Here is a 19,501-nt window from a genome sequence, read left to right as displayed (position 1 = left end):
AGGCATCTGCCAGCACGCCTGGATAATTTTTTGTTTGTTTGTTTTTGTTTTTTTTGAGATGGAGTCTTGCTCTGTCGCCCAGGCTGGAGTGCAGTGGCGCAATCTCGGCTCACTGCAAGCTCTGCCTCCCGGGTTCACGCCATTCTCCTGCCTCACCTTCCCGAGTAGCTGGGACTACAGGCGCCTGCCACCACACCCAGGTAATTTTTGTATTTTTAGTAGAGACGGGGTTTCACCGTGTTAGCCAGGATGGTCTCAATCTCCTGACCTTATGATCCACCTGCCTTGGCCTCCCAAAGTGCTGGGATTGCAGGCATGAGCCACCGCACCCGCCTAATTTTTATATTTTTAGTAGAGATGGGGTCTTGCCATCTTGGCCAGTCTAGTCTCAAAATCCTGACCTCGGGTGATCCCCCTGCCTCGGCCTCCCAAAGTGCTGGGATTACAGGTATAAGCCACCATGCCCGGCCCAGAAATAATCATTCTTAATGTTGCAGTATTTTTCTTTTCTATACATTTTTTGAGTGGGATCAAGCAGTAATATATATTGCCTGATATATAACCTGATTTTTTAAATTAACAATACGTCAGGCCAGGCATGGTGGCTGATGCCTATAATCCTAGCACTTTGGGAGGCTGAGGCTGGAGGTCCGCTTCAGCCCAGGATATTCAAGACCAGCCTGGGCAACATAAGGAGAGTCTCTACAAAATTAAAAATTAAAAAATTAGTTGGGTGTGGTGTGCACACGTGTGGTCGTAGCTACTTGGGACTGAAATGGAAGGATCACTTGAGCCCTGGAGATAGAGGCTGCAGCCAGCCATAATGGCTCCACTGCACTCCAGCCTTGGGGGACAGAGTGAGAACCTGTCTCAAAAAAAAAAAAAGTCATGAACATACTTCTGTGTTGTTTGTTGTAATAGTGTTCACTAATGAGCAAGCGTGTCCCCTGGATTCCTTCCTTTGGAAACTATCCTTGGCTCAAAGGAGAGGTTGCCCAAGGGAAACATCCCTCAAGTGTCCCTCCGGTCCCAGTCTAGCTAGAAATGGACAATAGTTTTGTTAGAGTACCAACCGAGTGGCCTGAACAAAGTATTATTTGTGCTCTTATGAATGTTTGAATTTACCCTGAGCTATAAAGGACATATTTATTGTCATCAAATTGTACTGACCAACAGAAAAGGAGGCACTTGGTTTTAAAACTTTTTTAAATTAAAAAAAAAAAAGAGTCGAACAGTCATTGAGAATAGACTTGAGGATGTGAAAACTGCCCATGTTAAGATACTGTGACTGGGCGCGGTGGCTCCAACTTGTCATCCCAGCACTTTGGGAGGCCCAAAGCAGGCAGATCACGAGGACAGGAGATCGAGACTATACTGGCTAACGTGGTGAAACCTAATCTCTACTAAAAATACAAAAAATTAGCCGGGCGAGGTGGCGGGCGCCTATAGTCCCAGCTACTCGGGAGGCTGAGGCAGGAGAATGGCATGAACCCGGGAGGTGGAGGTTGCAGTGAGCCAAGATCACGCCACTGCGCTCCAGCCTGGGCGACAGAGCGAGACTCTGTCTCAAAAAAGAAAAAAAAAAAAAAAAAGTAATTCAGCAATGGGAAATCTTGTGGTAAATATTTATTTAGCACTTAGCACATGCCAGGAACGAAGGACACAGTGCCCGCAAGGCTGTCCCAGCGCCGGTGCTCAGACCACCCACGCCCAGGATACTCAGAGGCCGACTCCTCCCACAGTGGCTCACTTTGGTTTTCTGTTTCTTGGTAGCCTCTGCATGACTCACTTGCACTTTCTGCCCAGTTCTTCCCAACACTGCTTTCTTCCTCTCATCCTCTGCTCATCCTCATCTTCCATTTCAGTTTGCACTAACAGCCTGTTGCTCACAGCTGCCCCTAGGCACAGATGCAGCCTCTCTCTCCCTTTAGCCTCCACAGAGACCTTGTCCTGACAAATCCATACAAAATGGCCACTCCTGCTCTGTGTTACGTGAATGCACCACAGGTTGCCATTGCTCGATGGCGATGTTACATCTCCATTCTGATGTGTCATGGGCACACATTTAATTAAAGATAAGCCGACCATTCTAAGTGGCAATCCACTGTGTCATTTTGCACTTTTCTGGATAGCTCTCCTTTCTCTCTGGGTCCCTTCTTCTGTGGTGGTCACTGCGAAGCTCCCCTTGAGAGGAGACCCCACAATGATTCCACAGCCAGAGTCAGCTGCAGCCTGCCTGAGAAGGGTGCACCCCGGATGTGTGTTTCAGCCCCAAGAAGAGGCTCCATGTGACAGAACCTGAGACTTCATTGAAAACCCAAACAGCGTCATTGCCATGGAAGGAGGAGGCAGATTAAGCCTTTTTCAGGAAACTATTTTTCTTTCTTTTTTTTTTTTTTTGAGGCGGAGTCTCGCTCTGTCGCCCAGACTGGAGTGCAGTGGCCGGATCTCAGCTCACTGCAAGCTCCGCCTCCCGGGTTCACGCCATTCTCCTGCCTCAGCCTCCGGAGTAGCTGGGACTACAGGCGCCCGCCACCTCGCCCGGCTAGTTTTTTGTATTTTTTAGTAGAGACGGGGTTTCACCGTGTTAGCCAGGATGGTCTCGATCTCCTGACCTCGTGATCCGCCCGTCTCAGCCTCCCAAAGTGCTAGGATTACAGGCTTGAGCCACCGCGCCCGGCCAGGAAACTATTTTTCTAGGCCAGATCTTCCCAGTTTGAGTGTCACATTTGCAAATACTAAGGTAGTAAGGGCTCTGTCTGTGCCTCCTTGTGTATGTCAAGTATTGTGCATGCAGTTCACATTTTTATATATTCTGGATACAAATCCTTTGTCAGGTGTGTGTTTTGCAAATATTTTCTCGCAGTCTGTGGCTTATCTTTCATTTTCTTAATGTCTGTTGAAGAGCAGGTATTTTTAATTATTAGGTTTTTAATAAAGTCTAACTTACCAATTCTTTATTTTATAGATCATTATTTTAGTGTCATATCTTGGAAAATCTTCAACCCAAAGTCATAAAGATTTTCTTCTACAAGCTTAGTAAGTTTTAGGTTTTACATGTAGGCATGTGATCCATTTTGAGTTGAATTTTGTATATGCTGTGAGGTGTGGGTCAAGATTATTATTTGCATGTGGATGTCCCATTGTTCCAGCATCACTGGGTTGAAAAGACCATTCTTTTTCCATTGAATTGCCTTCAAACCTTGTTGAAAAGTAATTGATGACATTTGTTGGAGTCTATTTCTGTACTCTGTATTCTGTTCCTTTGATCTATGTGTCTATCTTCTCACTAATACCCCCACACTGTCTTGATTACTGAAGTTTTGTAGTCAGTCTTAAAATCAATTTGCTCTTCTTTGTAAACATTGTTTTAATAATTCTAATTCCTTTTTTCCATATAAATTTTATATATGGAATATATAAATTTTAGAATTTTAGAATTAACTTGTATAGAATATTAAAAAAAACTTGTTGTCTGGGCATGGTGGCTCATGCCTTCCAAGCTACTCAGGAGGCTGAGGTGGGAGGATCACTTGAACCCAGGAATTTGAGGCTGCAGTGAGTGATGATTTACCGCTGCACACCACTCCACTCCAGCCTGTGTAACAGAGTGAGACCCTGTCTCTCAAAAACAAACAAAAAAAATGTTGGAATGTTTTGATTGAAATTGCATTGAATTGCCGGGCGCAGTGGCTCAAGCCTGTAATCCCAGCACTTTGGGAGGCTGAGATGGGCGGATCACGAGGTCAGGAGATCGGGACCATCCTGGCTAACACGGCAAAACCCCGTCTCTACTAAAAATACAAAAACTAGCCAGGCGAGGTGGTGGGTGCCTGTAGTCCCAGCTACTTGGGAGGCTGAGGCAGGAGAATGGCATAAACCCTGGAGGCGGAGCTTGCAGTGAGCTGAGATCCGGCCACTGCACTCCAGCCCGGGCAACAGGGCAAGACTCTGCCTCAAAAAAAAAAAAAAAATTGCATGGAATCTGTAGATCTATTAGGAGAGGATGATGGGCAGTTTACAATATTGAGTCTCTGCATCCATGAACATGGTATAGCTTACCCATTTATTTGTCTTATTGATTTCTTTCATTTGTGTTTTGTAGTTTTCAGTACACAGACCTAATATTAGTTAAATTGACACCTAAATATTTTATTTTTGTACTATTATAAATGGTACTTTAAAATTTCAATTTCTGTTTATTGCCAGTATCTAGAAAGACTGTTTTTTGTTGTTGTTTTTTTTTTTGTATATTGATCTTTTATCTTGCAAATTCACTAAACTTAGCTATTCTAGTAGCTTTTTTGAAAATTATTTGGGACTTTCTGTTTGGACAATCATGTCACCTACAAATAGATGATAAATAGAGACAGTAATGGGATATTTTTGTTTTCAATTTATATACTTGTTATATCCTTTTCTTGTCTTATTGTACAATCCAGGACTCACAGTTTAATGATGAATAGTAGAAGTGAGAGTGGACATTCTTGCCTCGTTCCCAATTTTAGCGAGAAAGTGTTTAGTCTTTGGGCATTAAGTATGATCTTAACTATAGTTTTTAAGTAAATGCCCTTTATTGGGTTGAGGAATTTCCCTTCTATTTCTAGTTTGCTGAGAGTTTTTATCAGGAATTGGTGTAAAATTTGGTCAAATCTTTTTCCACATCTGTTGAGATGATTATAAACTTTTTCTTCTAATGATACAGTAAATTATATTGATTGACTTTTGAATGTTAGCTTTCCATTCACAGGCTAAATCCCACTTAGTTGTAACATGTTATTCTTTTTATGTAATGCTAGATTAAATTTCCTAATATTCTACTAAGGATTTTTGCATTTGTGTTTATGAGGGATGTTGGTCTGTAGTTTTATTTTAATGTCTTTGTCTGGTTTTCGGTATCAAGGAAAAGCTGACTAATAATATCAGTATTCCTTCCCCCTCTACTTTCTGAAAGAGTTTATGTAGCATTTGCATTATAGTTTGTGTAGAATTAATACTATCATATGGTTCATTGTTTTGTCCATGAGTTTATTTGTATACATGCATGTATTCAGAACCTCATTAAATTGTAAGTTTGTTCAAGGTCAGAGAACTTCTCTCCCCCAGTTGCCTTCATTATAATGTCTACTAACTGCTTGTGTTTGCATGTGTGTGTGTTAAATATACATAACATAAAGTTTACTATTTTGACCATCTTTAAGTGTAAGTTTAGTAGCATTAAATACCTTCACATTGTTGTACAAACATCACCACCACTCATCTCCAGAGCTTTTTTATCATCCCAAACTAAAACTCTAGACTCATTAAAACACTAACTCCCAATTTCCCCTTCCCCCTGCCCCTGGAAGCCCCATTCTACTTTCTGTCTGTATGGATTTGACTACCCTAGGGACCTCAAAAAACTGAGTCATACAATGTTTGTCCTTTTGTGTCTGTCTTATTTTACTTGGCATAATGTCCTCAAGGTTCATCCAGGTTTTAGCATGTGTCAGAATTTTATTCCTTTTTAAGACTGATTGGCCAGGCGCGATGGTTCACGCCTGTAATCCCAGCACTTTGGGAGGCCAAGGCAGGCGGATCACCTGAGGTCAGGAGTTTGAGACCAGCCTGGCCAACATGATGAAACCCCATCTCTACTTAAAATACAAAAAATTAGCTGGGCATGGTGGTACGCACCTGTAATCCCAGCTACTCAGGAGGCTGAGGCAGGAGAATCGCTTGAACCTGGGAGGCAGAGGTTGCAGTGAGCCAAGATGGCACCATTGCACCCCAGACTGGGGGGACAAGAGGGAGACTTCATCTCAAAAAAAAAAAAAAAAAGACAATAGTATTTCATTGTATGTACGTCATGCACTGCCTAACAACATTTTGGTCAATGACAGACCACACATACAATGATGGTCCCATAAGATTCTGATACCGTATTTTTACTGTGCCTTTTCTATGTTTAGATATGTGTGGGTACACAAGTACTTACCATTGCATTATAATTGCCTACAGTATTCAGTACAGTAACATGCTGTACAGGACGGTAGCCTAGTTGTGTGGTAGGCTCTATCAACTAGGCATGAGTAAGTGTGCTCCATGATGTTCACGAAACAACACATCTCTCAGAATGTATTCCTGCTATTAAGCAACGCATGACTGTATAGACCACATTTTGTTCATTCGTCTGTTGATGAACAGCTGGGTTGTTTTCACCTTTTGGCTGTTGTGAATCATGCTGCTAAGAACATTGGTGTACAAATATCTGTTCAAGTCCCTGCTTTCGGTTCTTTTGGTTATATCCTCAGAAGTGGAACTGCTGGATCTATGTTTAACTTTTCGAGGAGCCAGCATACCATTCTCCACAGAGGCTGCACCATGCTATATCTCCACCAGCAACGTGCAGGAGTTCCAATCGCTCTACAGTCTAGCCAACACTTATGTTATGGTTCGTTTTTTAATGCATAACAGTCATTCTACTGAGTGTGAAGTCGTATCTCCCTGTGGTTCTATCATATTGCTTTGTGTAGGGTTTTGCAATAGTGGAGGCGTATTGGTTAAGATCAAGAGGCCAACACAGTCCCAGGGGCCCCTGCCTCTGGGCAGAACTGGGCATCATATTTGCAGTCAGTTATTGTACATTATATCTCTCAACTTGCCAAATCCATCCATGGATCCAGAGTAGATTTCACCCTCAGTTTCCAGTGATGAAAGCAGAGGATGAGCTTCAAGATCATTGAGGATGGAACCTTCCTATGTTCTTCAAACAGAGTCTCAGGCAGTGTGGCTAGAGAAGGCATTACAAGGGTGGGTCAGGAGCCCCCAGTTGTCATTGGATATCTGACACCAATGCTCAGAGTGACAGAGTACGAACCCCTCAGCTCTCTGGGACCCAGTAGACTTAGTAAATTGAATCAGGGCAGTGGTACTCAACCCTGGCTACACACTACAGCCACCCAGGGAGCTTTTATTTATTTACTTATTTAGAGACGGAGTCTTGCTTTGTCACCGAGGCTGGAGTGCAGTGGCACGATCTCCACTCACTGCAACCTCCACCTCTCGGGTTCAAGCGATTCTCATGCTTCAGTCTCCCGAGTAGCTGAGACTACAGGCGCACACCACCATGCCTAGCTAATTTTTGTATTTTTTAGTAGAGATGGGGTTTCACCATGCTGGCCAGTCTGGTCTCAAACTCCTGACCTCAGGCGATCTGTCTATCTCAGCCTCCCAAACTACTGGGATTACAGGCGTGAGCCACTGTGCCCAACCTATTTATTTATTTAAACAGGATCTTGCTCTGTCACCCAGGCAGGAGTGCAGTGGTGTGGTTGTAGCTCACTGCAGCCCCACATTCCTGGGCTCAAGCGACCCTCCCACCTCAGCCTTCCAAGTAGCTGGAACTATCAGTGCACCACCACACTGGGCTCATTTTAAAAATCTTTTTGTAGAGATGGGGTCTCACTGTGTTGCCCAGGTTGGTCTTGAACTTCTGAGCTCACGTGATCCTCCTGTGTCAGCCTTCCAAAGTGTTGGGGTTACAGACGTGAGCCACCACGCCCAGTGAGGAGCTTTTAAAAATCCCCATTTTCAGGCCTCACCCTGGACCAATTACACCAGCATCTCCAGGAGTGGTGCCCAGGCCTCAGCATGCTCAAAGCTCTTGTTGGTTTCAGGGTGCGGCCAAGGGTGAGACCATGGATTACAGCCATGGCTCCCATACCTGCCTGGGCATGAAAATCACCCGAACTGCTGACTTACAAATAAAGGTCTCCCAGCCCTTCCCCTGGAGGTTTTGGTTCAGTAGCTCTTGGGGGAAGGGAGGCCTGCAATCTGTATTTTAGGCAAGCCTTCCAGATAATTCTCAACACCAGACCAGTCTTGGAAACACGGATCAGTGTGACCCTTCTCCAACTTTAATGTGCCTACACATCACTGAGGATCTTGTTAAACATGGACGCCAGTGGGTGGGCAGCACCGTTAATAAGCTCCAAGGAGGTGCTGAGGCAGTTGATCCAGGTGCCTACCTGGAGCAGGGATTAGAGACCTCCCAAGGCACCTTCCACCTCCCTTTCTGAAGCATCCACCAGCCTGAAGTTCTGCAAACCCAGGGGCAGGTAGAGGGCCCGCCCCTGGCCAATCCAGGCACCCACTACCCTCACCCACACCAGGAGGGTCTGCCCAGCACACCCTGTTTTCAGTATTCTTTGCTTTCACCATTCTCCCTTTCCTGGCTCTGGAAATAAACAGCAGAAAATAGAAAACCAGTGGCTGGGGGTGTGCACAGGGCAGTAGCTCTCAGCAGAGTGGCCTGGGCTGCCCCTGTACCCCGCCACCTGGCCCTCACATTGGGCACGATGAGCCAGGATAATCAGAAGCTTCCAGCATGGAGCAGGGCCCTCCACAGCGAGGCTGTCCCCAGCAGTGTGCTTCAGGCACCTATTTGGTGTCCTTGTGCGTCTGATCTTGCCAGCCTTTCACAAGCCATTCCCTTGAATGACGACAAGCAGTCTTGATACGCTGGGTTAAAAATCTTTCAAATGGGGCTTGCAATTTCAATTAAATTGCAGCTTCAATTATCAGGGATTTCCAAACCTGCTTCCTTTCTACTGGCGTCGGCATCCACAGCCGCCAGCCGCGGTGACAGCCGTGTTTTGGTGTTGCTGTTGGGCCTCGCAGTACCGGGGGTGCGAGGGGGGCCGCGTGTTCACAGCGTCAGGGATGAAAGCTGCTGCGACACCTTCACTTCCTGTGTTTACACACTCCCCGATCTCGCATGTTTTTTGTTTTTTTTTTTTTTGGTGGCTGTTATTTTGCAGCACATTGTGAATGGAAGTCATTATCAAGCACATGTGCAAGGAGGACGTGGCTTTTCATGGCTCCCAGCCCCTCCAGGCTGCTGGGGAAACAGCTGGACTCGCTTCATGGAGGGGCAGCCGTAGTTTTCTTTTTGAGACAGAGTTTTGCTCTTGTTGCATAGGCTGGAGTGCAATGGCGTGATCTTGGCTCACTGCAGCCTCTGCCTCCCAGGTTCAAGCAATTCTCCTGCCTCAGCCTCCCGAGTAACTGGGACTACAGGTGCCCACCACCACGCCCGACTAATTTTTTTTGTATTTTTAGTAGAGACGGGGTTTCACTATATGGGCCAGGCTGGTCTCATACTCCTGACCTCAGATGATCCACCAGCCTCGGCCTCCCAAAGTGCTGGGATTACAGGCTGGGATTACGCCCAGCTGGGCAGCTGCAGTTTTCATCAGGCACCAGTGAGGGGCTTCCTGGCGACTGGGCAGAAGCAAAGCTCAGCAAACAGCAGGGGCAAAGTGAGAGAGGGAGAAGCAAGGCCACGGGAGAAGCTGGCCTCAAAGGAGAACGTGATTGTGCTCAGGGACTCACAGTTGTTCTAAGTTCACACATTTTCTAGAAGCAAGTGGCACTGGAAAAACTGGACATATGATGTGTCCTTTGGGTAACAATTGCAGGAAACCCAGCTTAGGCAAGAGAAGAGATATATATATATATTCATGTCAGTGAAGTGCTGAGGCTGGCTACAGGCACAGCTTGATCCAGGGCTCCAGACAATGTCTCGCCATCCTTCTGCTGTCATGGCGTAAACTTCATTCTCAGGCTCTCTTTGGATGCAGGCCCCAGGCAACCCCGGGCTTCCACCTCATTGCCTTTGCAGCCTCAGCAGAAATGAAGCTCATTTCTCTCTAGCAAGCCCTGGGGTGGCCCCTCATAGACCTGGCTTGGATCAGCCTTGCATTCTAAACAAATTCCTGTGGCCAGGAGGAGCCAGCACTCAGATTAGTGACCTCTGGGCCTCCCTCAGGCCCAGCCCTGCAGCCCTGGGGCAAACTAGTTCAGGAACCGATCACAATCCTGAAAGACATAATCCTGAATGCCATAATCTCAAATGTTAAAATCCTGAAAAGTCAGAAATCCCTAAAGTCTAAAATTCTGAAAATCACAATGCTGAAAGATCGAAATCCCAAAAATAGAATTCTGGAAAAAACATTTTTTAATTATTTAAAAGATGTTTATTTACAGTTTGAAAAGGGGATTTATCTGAGATATTAAAAACAGCACAGAGCACTTTGTAGGCCACTTTACACAATAAAATTGGCCATAATAACGTATTTCACAAACATAAACACTCAGGTACACTAATAGCAGTCACACGGGTATTACAGTTTTGAGCAGATGAATCATCTTCATAAAGAAATAGGTTAAAAATGAAATGTATAGATGCATATTACTATGGTTGGTAATTGTGGGAACCCAGCTTTGCAACTGTGGTCATCTGAAATACCATGACAGACAACCTACCTTTGTTTATTGTTTTGTTTTTCAGATCCAGGGTCTCGTAATGTTGCCTAGGCTGGCCTTGAACTCCTGGGCTCAAGGGATCCTCCCACCTCAGCACAACCTAAGTCTTTTGACAAGATTGACCAAAAACCCAGATGGGTCACCACCACATATATAGTCATCCAGAGAGCTGAGCTGTCAAGAAACTTTATCCTTCTCAAATGCGGATGCATGAATAGGACATCTGGTCATTTACTGAGGAAGTTTGAAACTTTCCATGTCCATATGCAGTGCTCACACACAGTCAGCCTTGCGATAAGCACTTCCATGAAATCAAATTTCTGACGTCCAAGGCAGCAGAAGCACAGCCTCTCCAGCCCTGAGAGAGACCAGTTCGCCTTCTGTATTGGTTCTCTCCCGAACCCTGGCTGATTACGCAGGGCCCACCAACACTGAGGGCAGGGCAGGGCAGGGCCTCCCCACCCACCCTCTCAGACTCACCGCCGTCTCCTCTGGAGAAACCTGCACAAACATGCCCAAAAGAGTCCTTTACCACGTTGCTAGGTGCTCCTTCATCCAGTCAAGGTGACACATAAAATTAAGTCCGCAAGCCCACCGATTGTCAACTTGGCACCCATAGGCACCTCCTGAAACCATATTTAGTTTCCAAGATGGTGCAACTAGCCTGGGCACCGCTGAAAAGACACAAATCACTCAGAATTCAGCTTTCAGGATTTCCACATGTGGGATTTTAGTCTTTTGAAATTGTGATCTTCAGGATTTTAGACATTATAATGTAGACTTTAAGGATTTTGAGCTTTCAGGATTTCAGCGTTTGGGATTGGGACATTGGAGATTGGTCTTTCAGGATTATGATCCATACCTGGTAGTTCCAGCCAAGCCACAGGGATGCGAGGGGATCAGGGTGGCGCCCCAGAGGGAATCAGGAGAATGAAAAGGTGTCTACAAGCCAAGGAGAACGGTGAGCGTGAGGACAGCGTGCGGGATCGGGGCAGCCCCGGCTTTGCCGAGGCCAGGTCCCTCATCTCCCTATAAAACATGAGGTTTTCACTCAGATTCATAATGACGTTTAAGGACCAGCACCCCTTTGAGAATCTGACGAGCCCACCCAGCACCCAGGAGGGCACACATTCTCCATGTAGTCAGCAGTTTGTATCGAATTTCCAGGGCTCACGGGACCCGTGGGGTGCCTGGCTCAGAATCCCTGGCCTGGGTGTTTTCCAAGGCAGTGGATTCCAGTGACCAGGGCCACACTGGGCTCCCCTCCAATGCCACTGACTCAGCAGTTCTGGGCGAGGGGCATAGTCATCCACTGTCAAAGGCTTCTGATGGGATTCTGATAGCAACTGATCCCTGGGAATTACATGTCTAAGATCCCGCCCAACTCTAGGATTTTAGATCACTCTCAGTTCTACCAGTTAGATGAGTTTTTTTGGGGGAGGGGGGCGGGGGCAGGGATGAAAAAAAATACAAAAACAGGCAGTGGGCAGAGACTTTAAAAAGAATGCTAGGCCTGGGTACCGTGGGTTCGTTTCTTCATTCCTTCACAGGCATTTCCTGAGCACGTGCTTTATTGCTCTGGACAAAGTAGGTGATACCTGTGCCCCAAAGGCTGGTCTGCGCCCCATGGAAACCAGTGTCCCATTGGACCTACCAAAGCGTGGCCTCTTGGCAACCCGCTCAACACATCTGGAGAATTCCAAGGATGTCAGTGACTGGCTGCTTTTGTTCACTGACTTGGAGGAGGCAGTCTGAAAATAACTGAAAAGTCTCCCACCGTATTGTTGACTTGGCACCCATAGGCACCTCCCGAAACCATATTTAGTTTCCAAGACAATAACAAGGTAATAATCCTGCCTAACATGATGCAGCTAGCCTGGGCACTGCTGAAAACGCACAAATCGCTCAGAAATTGGCTTTCAGGATTTCCACATTTGGGATTTTGATCTTTTGATTCATCTTTTGATTTAATCTTTTGATTATGCTAGGAGGGAAGGAGGGAGGTCTCATTTGTGTGTGTTTTCTCCGCACGTAGAGGTGCTTCTGGCCTGAGTTTACTTTCTTGAAAGTGAAATGAATACAAGGCTTTAGGTGCACACGGAGTGTTTGTTGTCACTGATGTTTTTTTGTTGTCGCTGATGTTGTCACCAACTTTGGCCCCAGTGGTCACTGCACATGCCACTCATAGGACCCTGTCAATGTCGTCAAGGAAGAGATTCTTTTTTTTTTTTGAGACAGGGTCTCGCTCTGCTGCCCAGGCTGGAGTGCAGTGGCCGGATCTCAGCTCACTGCAAGCTCCGCCTCCCGGGTTTACGCCATTCTCCTGCCTCAGCCTCCCGAGTAGCTGGCACTACAGGCGCCCGCCACCTCGCCCGGCTAGTTTTTTTGTATTTTTTCAGTAGAGACGGGGTTTCACCGTGTTAACCAGGATGGTCTCGATCTCCTGACCTCGTGATCTGCCTGTCTCGGCCTCCCAAAGTGCTGGGATTACAGGCTTGAGCCACCGTGCCTGGCCAAGGAGGAGATTCTTTTTTTTTTTTTTTTTTTTTTTTTTTTGAGGCGGTGTCGTCTCGCTCTGTCGCCCGGACTGGAGTGCAGTGGCCGGATCTCAGCTCACTGCAAGCTCCGCCTCCCGGGTTCACGCCATTCTCCTGCCTCAGCCTCCCGAGCAGCTGGGACTACAGGCGCCTGCCACCTCGCCCAGCTAGTTTTTTTGTATTTTTAGTAGAGACGGAGTTTCACCGTGTTAGCCAGGATGGTCTCGATCTCCTGACCTCGTGATCCGCCCGTCTCGGCCTCCCAAAGTGCTGGGATTACAGGCTTGAGCCACCGCGCCCGGCCTAAATTCCATACGGTGAGCTGGTAAATACTGGAGCTTCCGACTGTGTCTGACACGCAGCCAGCACTTGATAAATACATGTATAAATGAATTAAAGGACAAACAAGCAAATAGTGAGCAGTGGAATGTTCCAGAAGTTATTTTTTTAAAATGAACCAAGATGGTTTAGTGCTAGAAGACCTGGCTTAGCTCTGTGGGTGGGAACTTTGGGGTCTTGCCTCTTCCCCAGCCCCACCTCTCCCAGCCGTACCAGCCACACCTGTTGTCGTTGTGTTCGTTCACACACTGCGTGAACAGGGCTCCTCAACCATGCACTTGGCATTTGGGGCCAGATCATTCTTTGAGGTGGGTGCTGTCCTGTACATTATAAGGTGCTTTCCAGCATCACTGTCCAGCTGGGAAAACAAAACATGGCTCCAGACATTTTGCCAGATGGTTTCTGGGGGACAAAAATCACCCCTGGTGGAGAACCACTCTCCTAAGGTCTTATATAGGCCAGATATGGTGGCTCACGCCTGTAATCCCAGCACTTTGAGAGGCTGAAGGGGGCAGGTTTCTTGAGCCCAGGAGTTCGAGACCAACTGGGCAACATAGTGAGACCCCATCTCTGAAAAAATGATGCAAAAATTATCTGGGTCGGGTGGTGCACACCTGTAGTCCCAGCTACTCAGGATGCTGAGATGGGCAGATGGGTGGAGCCTGGGAGGTCAAGGCTGCAGTGGGCCGTGATTGCACCACTGCACTCCAGCCTGAACAACAACTTGAGACCCTGCCTCTAAAAGAAAAAAAAAAAGGTTTTATATAAAGTAAGTGTTCCATTGCTCTAAAAAGGGGGGTGGGGATTAAACCATTGGAACTAGGCATTTGAGAGATGAATTTCCTGGTGCTCCCAGTCTGAGAATCAGGAGGAGTGAGCTTCATCTCTTCTGCTGGGTTCTGATTTGGGCTTATTGGCAGGAGTGTCCTGCTCCTTTGGGTCCAGGGCTCCTTTGAGAAAGAGAAAGCAAGAAAGCTGAGAACAACCAAGCCCACCTCTGCAAGGAGGGCAGGGGCAGTCAAGGGAGCCTGAACTCCCAGGAAGGGTATCCAGGAATGGTGATTAAATTATAACAGCTGCCACGCTGGGGCACCGAGTCTGTGCAGACCTCGCACTGAGCTTGTCACACACTTTATCTCGTTAAATCTTCAACACTAGGGAACTATAATTAGCCCCATTTTATAGTTGGGGTAACTGAGTCTGACAGAGGCTGGGTCAGTGGTCCAAGCTCACACAGCAAGTCCATAGTGGAGGTGAGAGTCTAGCCTCTCTGTGGCTAGACTGTGTGGCTCTAGAGAACAAGATGTTCCCCTAAAGCTCACCCAAACAATGACCCCTATCCCTGGGAGTCCCACCCCCAGGAGCGATGGGGGCTGAGAGCTATCCCTAAACCAGGGGAGCTGAGAGCATCCTTACAGGGAGCCCTCCTGTCCCGCATCTGTCCCTGGTGACCTCCAAGTGTGGTATCCCAGAGCCCTGAGCAGTGGCTCCAGTGGCTCCACCCACATGCGGGAAATGATGCCCACGCTCGTCTAGGGTGACGAGAGTCCAGCCTGGGGTTTGCTCCCCATGACCATCTGCTTGTTCTTGTATTTTTTTTTCTTTTTTTTTTTTTGAGACGGAGTCTCGCTCTGTCACCCGGGCTGGAGTGCAGTGGCCGGATCTCAGCTCACTGCAAGCTCCGCCTCTTGGGTTCCCGCCATTCTCCTGCCTCAGCCTCCCAAGTAGCTGGGACTACAGGTGCCTGCCACCTTGCCCGGCTAGTTTTTTTTGTATTTTTAGTAGAGACGGAGTTTCACCGTGTTAGCCAGGATGGTCTCGATCTCCTGACCTCGTGATCCGCCCATCTCGGCCTCCCAAAGTGCTGGGATTACAGGCTTGAGCCACCGCGCCTGGCCAACGAGACTGTTCTTGTCTTAATTGCACCCCAAATCTAATGTATAGAGGTAACCAGGTGATGATACAGAGAAGCCAATGTCACTGAAAGAAGAGTTTATTACTCACAGCTCCCAAGAAAAGGGGGGCACGTCACGCCATGCAGGACCACCTGGGGAGGCACCGCGGTCGGTCAGCAGGCAGCAGGAATGAGGGGAGAGCATGTTCCAGAAGGCATACAAGTCACAGTGAGTGTAGGATTGGGCAGTTTGAATAGTTTTGGCAGGCTCTGGTCTACAGGAATGGTCTCTAGTTGCCTGGCACCCAGCCCTGGGGTGATTTAGGGCAGGAAAAATATTGGTTTGGGGTGTGAGAGTCAGATGAAGGAAGCGGTTGGGGACACAGGCTCTGGAGTGGTTGGGCTGTACATGAAAGGCAGTTTTGCAGGCGCATTGCTTGCTGGCTCTAGGAGTTAGCCAGCCCCGGGAGAAGCAGTCTCTCCAGGATTCGCAAGACCCAGGATGTCAAAGCATCATAAAATACAGGAAATAAAAACCATTATTCATATGGTTCATTTCCTTATAGGGTGTTTTTCCTGAATGTGCCATTTGATTCCATCATGGAGCGGCTGACTCTGAGAAGAATTGATCCAGTCACTGGGGAGAGGTTTGTGCTGTGTTCCTGGTGATTGGCAATCTGGGGGCTGCCAGGGGCCAGACCCAACTGCCTGACCAATGCCATGGTGGAACCATTGCAGGGATAACACTGGTGACCACTGAAGGACGATTATCAAAATGGACTTTATCCAACTGGCTGTTCTGTGCAATATCTGTTGACCCTCTTTGCCTGGAAGAATAACCAGAAAATGTGTGTCTAAAGCAACACAATGGTGAAATGTTCACCCACTCTATCCTGGGGTCAACAGCTTCATCTCGGCATGTGAAACAGCAGCCTGGGATGGGTGTCACCTGTGTGTTTCCTCACTGGCCTTTCCTCCAACCACGATGCATCCCGGCGGTGGCTGCTGTACAAACACATCCCCACAGGCACAAGTTTCCTTTGAGGCTTCCCATAGTTACAGGAGGTAAATTCCGAGTTGGATTCTGCAGTCTGACCAAGTACAAGCACTGCACTCATGTTGAAATGCAATGGAAAACCCCACAGTCACTTAGAGGCAGGTGTTGCCATCTCTCCTGACACTCAGGGTCACACTTCTTGGTAGGGACGCAGGAGTGGGGTGGGGCGGGGCAGGAAGGAAGTGCAGGGATTTTTCTAAAATGTAGACCTGATTTGTCATGGGAGTTTTTAGCTTTCCCATCTCAAGTACTGTGGCCTTCATGTCACCTTGTCCCTGGAGTCTCTCCCAACAGCGAACGGCTGTGGCACTTCCTTCCATCTCCACAGTTGCTGTAATGTCCCACTCCCTCAGCTGACTGTGAGCTCCGTAGGCACAGAGCCAGCGCCTGTCCTGCTTACCATGGCACTGTCAGCAGATTTAACGCTGGACTCAGTGCAGATAAACATTGAATGGAAGGGAGGAAAAAGGAAGAAGAGGCTGGGCATGGTGGCTCACGCCTGTAATCCCAGCACTTTGGGAGGCCAAGGCGGGTGGATCACCTGAGGTCAGGAGTTCAAGACCAGCCTGGCAAACATAGTGAAACCCCATCTCTACTAAAAATACAAAAATTAGCTGGGCAGTAGGGTGCAGGCCTGGGAGGCGGAGGTTGTGGTGAGCCAAGATCATGCCACTGCACTCCAGCCTGAGCGAGAGAGTGAGACCCTGTCTCAAAAAAGAAAAGGAAAAGGAAGAAGAAGAGAAAGGGAGGAAGGGAGGGAGAGAGGGAAGAAAGGGAAAGTAGGGAGGGAGAGAGGAAGGAAGGAAGGAAGGAGGGAGAGAGGGAGGGAGGAAGGAAAGAATTTGCTCATGTATGATTGTATTCTGTCCTCCTATCACTGATCTCTCTCCCTCTCCCTTGAGCGAGGAACACATCTTGGTTCTCTCTGCAGCTCCAGGGCCCATCAGTCAAAGGTGTGCACACAGCAGTCCACAGTAGCAAATGTTTGGCGATGGTGGTGGTGGCCAGGGCACCCCAAATTGGTCCACAATAGAGTAGAGGGTCCCCTTCTCCCCTGCTTCCGGGCCAGGCCATGGGTCACCTGCTTTCCTTCCTCCCTTGCAGGTACCACCTCATGTACAAGCCACCTCCCACCATGGAGATCCAGGCTCGCCTCCTGCAGAACCCGAAGGATGCTGAAGAGCAGGTCAAGCTGAAAATGGACCTGTTCTACAGGAACTCGGCCGACTTGGAGCAGCTGTATGGGTCAGCCATCACCGTCAATGGAGACCAGGACCCATACACCGTCTTTGAATACATCGAGAGCGGCATCATTAATCCCCTGCCCAAGAAAATCCCCTGATGGGTTCAGAGCCAGGAGCACCGCCCAGGGAAAGAGTTAATCCCCTGCCTCCAGCCCCCCAACCTCTGCAAAGCTCCCCTAAAAAGCCAATAAAGCGTGCTAGGTACGGTCTCGTGCGTCCTGAAGGTGAGGTGACTGGAAGTTGGCCTCATGTAGGGGTCTGGGGACACAGGACAGGTGAAGCCCACAGTGGTGGTAAAGTGGAGTACAGGCCAGGTCTCTGGAGTCGGACCTGGGACAAGTGGTGGCTCCAGCACCAACGCATCGTGTGTCCTTGGAGTCCCAACCCACAGAGCCTCTCTTCTCACAACCAACTTGAGGCTAGAAACCGTAGCCGCCTCACAGGGTTGCTGTGGGATAAGGAGTGGTGATGCCGATAAAGATCTCAGCACAGTGCCTGGCTCCAGAAGCACTCAACAAACGCGGCTTTTAAAACACCCACCTTGGCCGGGCATGGTGGCGCACTCCTATAATCCCAGCACTTTGGGAGGCCAAGGCAGGTAAATCACAAGGTCAGGAGTTCGAGACCAGCCTGGCCAATATGGTGAAACACCATCTCTACTAAAAATACAAAAATTAGTTGGGCGTGGTGGCTCACGCCTGTAGTCCCAGTTACTCAGGAGGTTGAGGCAGGAGAATCATTTGAACCCAGGAGGTGGAGGTTGCAGTGAGCCAAGATGGCGCCACGGCACTCCAGCCTGGGTGACAGAGCGAGACTCCATCTCAAAAAAACAAAACAAACAAACAAAAAAAACAACACCCATCTCTCAGGCGGCACCATCCAGCACAGCTCTCAGTAATGAAGAGCATGCTCTTCATCTGCCTGTCCGATATGGCAGCTACTAGCCATGAATGGCTATTGGGCACTTGAAAGTGAGGGGAGGGTTTCAAAATCGTATTTAATTTTCACAAATTTAAATCGCCACTTGTGGCTCCAGACAACAGGTGTAGCTGTCTACATCTAGAGAGATGTAATGCAGTTTTCAATGGATGTAGCACAGTTCTTGACAGATATAGCTGTTTCTTTAGACTTGCTTCTTCAGGTCCCACGGAGTGAAAAGAAATGGTCCCTCTAGGGTCTGCATAGCCCGCAGGGACCAGAGGGACAGTGACATCTTAGGCTGATGCAGCAATCCATCCTCTTCTCCCATTATTTCCTTTGACCTTCCTAACGGTCTTCATTAGGTAGGTGCTTGGGGGTTCCCCCAGCAACACAAGAGGACACTGAGACCACAAAGGGTAAGTGCCATGCCTGAGGTCACCTGATCCAAGGCTAGACCTGAACCCAGTGCCCTGGGCAACACCCATGCTCTGCCTACCTGGCCTCTGCATCCCAGGCCAGCCTGGGTTCTAGCCTCTGGGGCTCTGGGAAGCTTGGGGAGTCTGGGCCTGATGGCTAAAGCCCCTTCTAATCTGGGGTAGCGTAGAGCCTTTCCAGCAAAGATCTAACCCTCGCACCAACCATGGTAGCCAGGGACCGTGCCAGCCCGCAGCTCCCATGGGCTGAGCCAAGCTTCCTGGGCCCGCCTCCTTTGCTTCTGTCCTGGTTGTAGGCAGGCTGAGCATCAGGCCCAGCCCCAGCCCTCTCCGAGGGGCCTTCTCCAGAGGTCCTGCCTCCTGCACCTTCCCCTCTGCCTGGCAGCTCAGTCCCCACCCCACCTCCCTGCCCTGCTCAGCCACTGAGTACCACCTCCTGAAATTCCATCAGGGGCCTCCCCTGCCCAGGGCTCAGTTCTTCCCGAAGCCCCCCTGCCCTGAACTTTCTCTGACAATGTGCCCCTGCCTAGGAAGCCTCCATCCAGCCTCAGGAGGCCCCAGTTACAGGCTGCACGTCCAGGTAGTAAATGCCCCACGCTGGGTGATGAAGCTCTGCCCCTTGGACCCAGCCCCCAGGCTGGAGTAGACAGTGGACCTCAAAGGTGGCCAGCACAGGCCTGGCTCTGGTCAATTCCCTCTGGTTCTCCCCTTCTGCCTGGCATTCCCGGTCCCTGGAAGGGATCTCACATGAAACGCCATTTGGATGT

At 48.5% G+C, this 19,501-nt stretch overlaps 1 protein-coding gene across 3 annotated transcripts in view; it reads left to right on the top strand.

Moving 5' to 3' along the window:
- Positions 1 to 17,592, top strand: part of AK8 (adenylate kinase 8) — a 163,021-nt gene extending 145,429 nt beyond the window's left edge. For 2 of the 3 annotated variants that reach the window (XM_033194892.1, XM_033194909.1), the window contains 2 exons: positions 15,645 to 15,725; positions 17,240 to 17,592. In XM_033194892.1, the coding sequence (XP_033050783.1) occupies positions 15,645 to 15,725; positions 17,240 to 17,477 (319 nt within the window). In that variant the 3' untranslated portion in view covers positions 17,478 to 17,592. The remainder of the gene's footprint in view (positions 1 to 15,644; positions 15,726 to 17,239) is intronic. The other variant, XM_033194901.1, reaches the window with a different exon arrangement.
- The last annotated feature ends 1,909 nt before the right edge of the window (positions 17,593 to 19,501 follow it).

Source organism: Trachypithecus francoisi, unplaced genomic scaffold (assembly GCF_009764315.1).
Source record: "Trachypithecus francoisi isolate TF-2019V2 unplaced genomic scaffold, Tfra_2.0 Contig01585, whole genome shotgun sequence".
NCBI lineage: Eukaryota > Metazoa > Chordata > Mammalia > Primates > Cercopithecidae > Trachypithecus > Trachypithecus francoisi.
The sequence above is the reverse complement of the archived record's forward strand: the minus strand, read 5'-3'. Positions and strand labels throughout refer to the sequence as shown.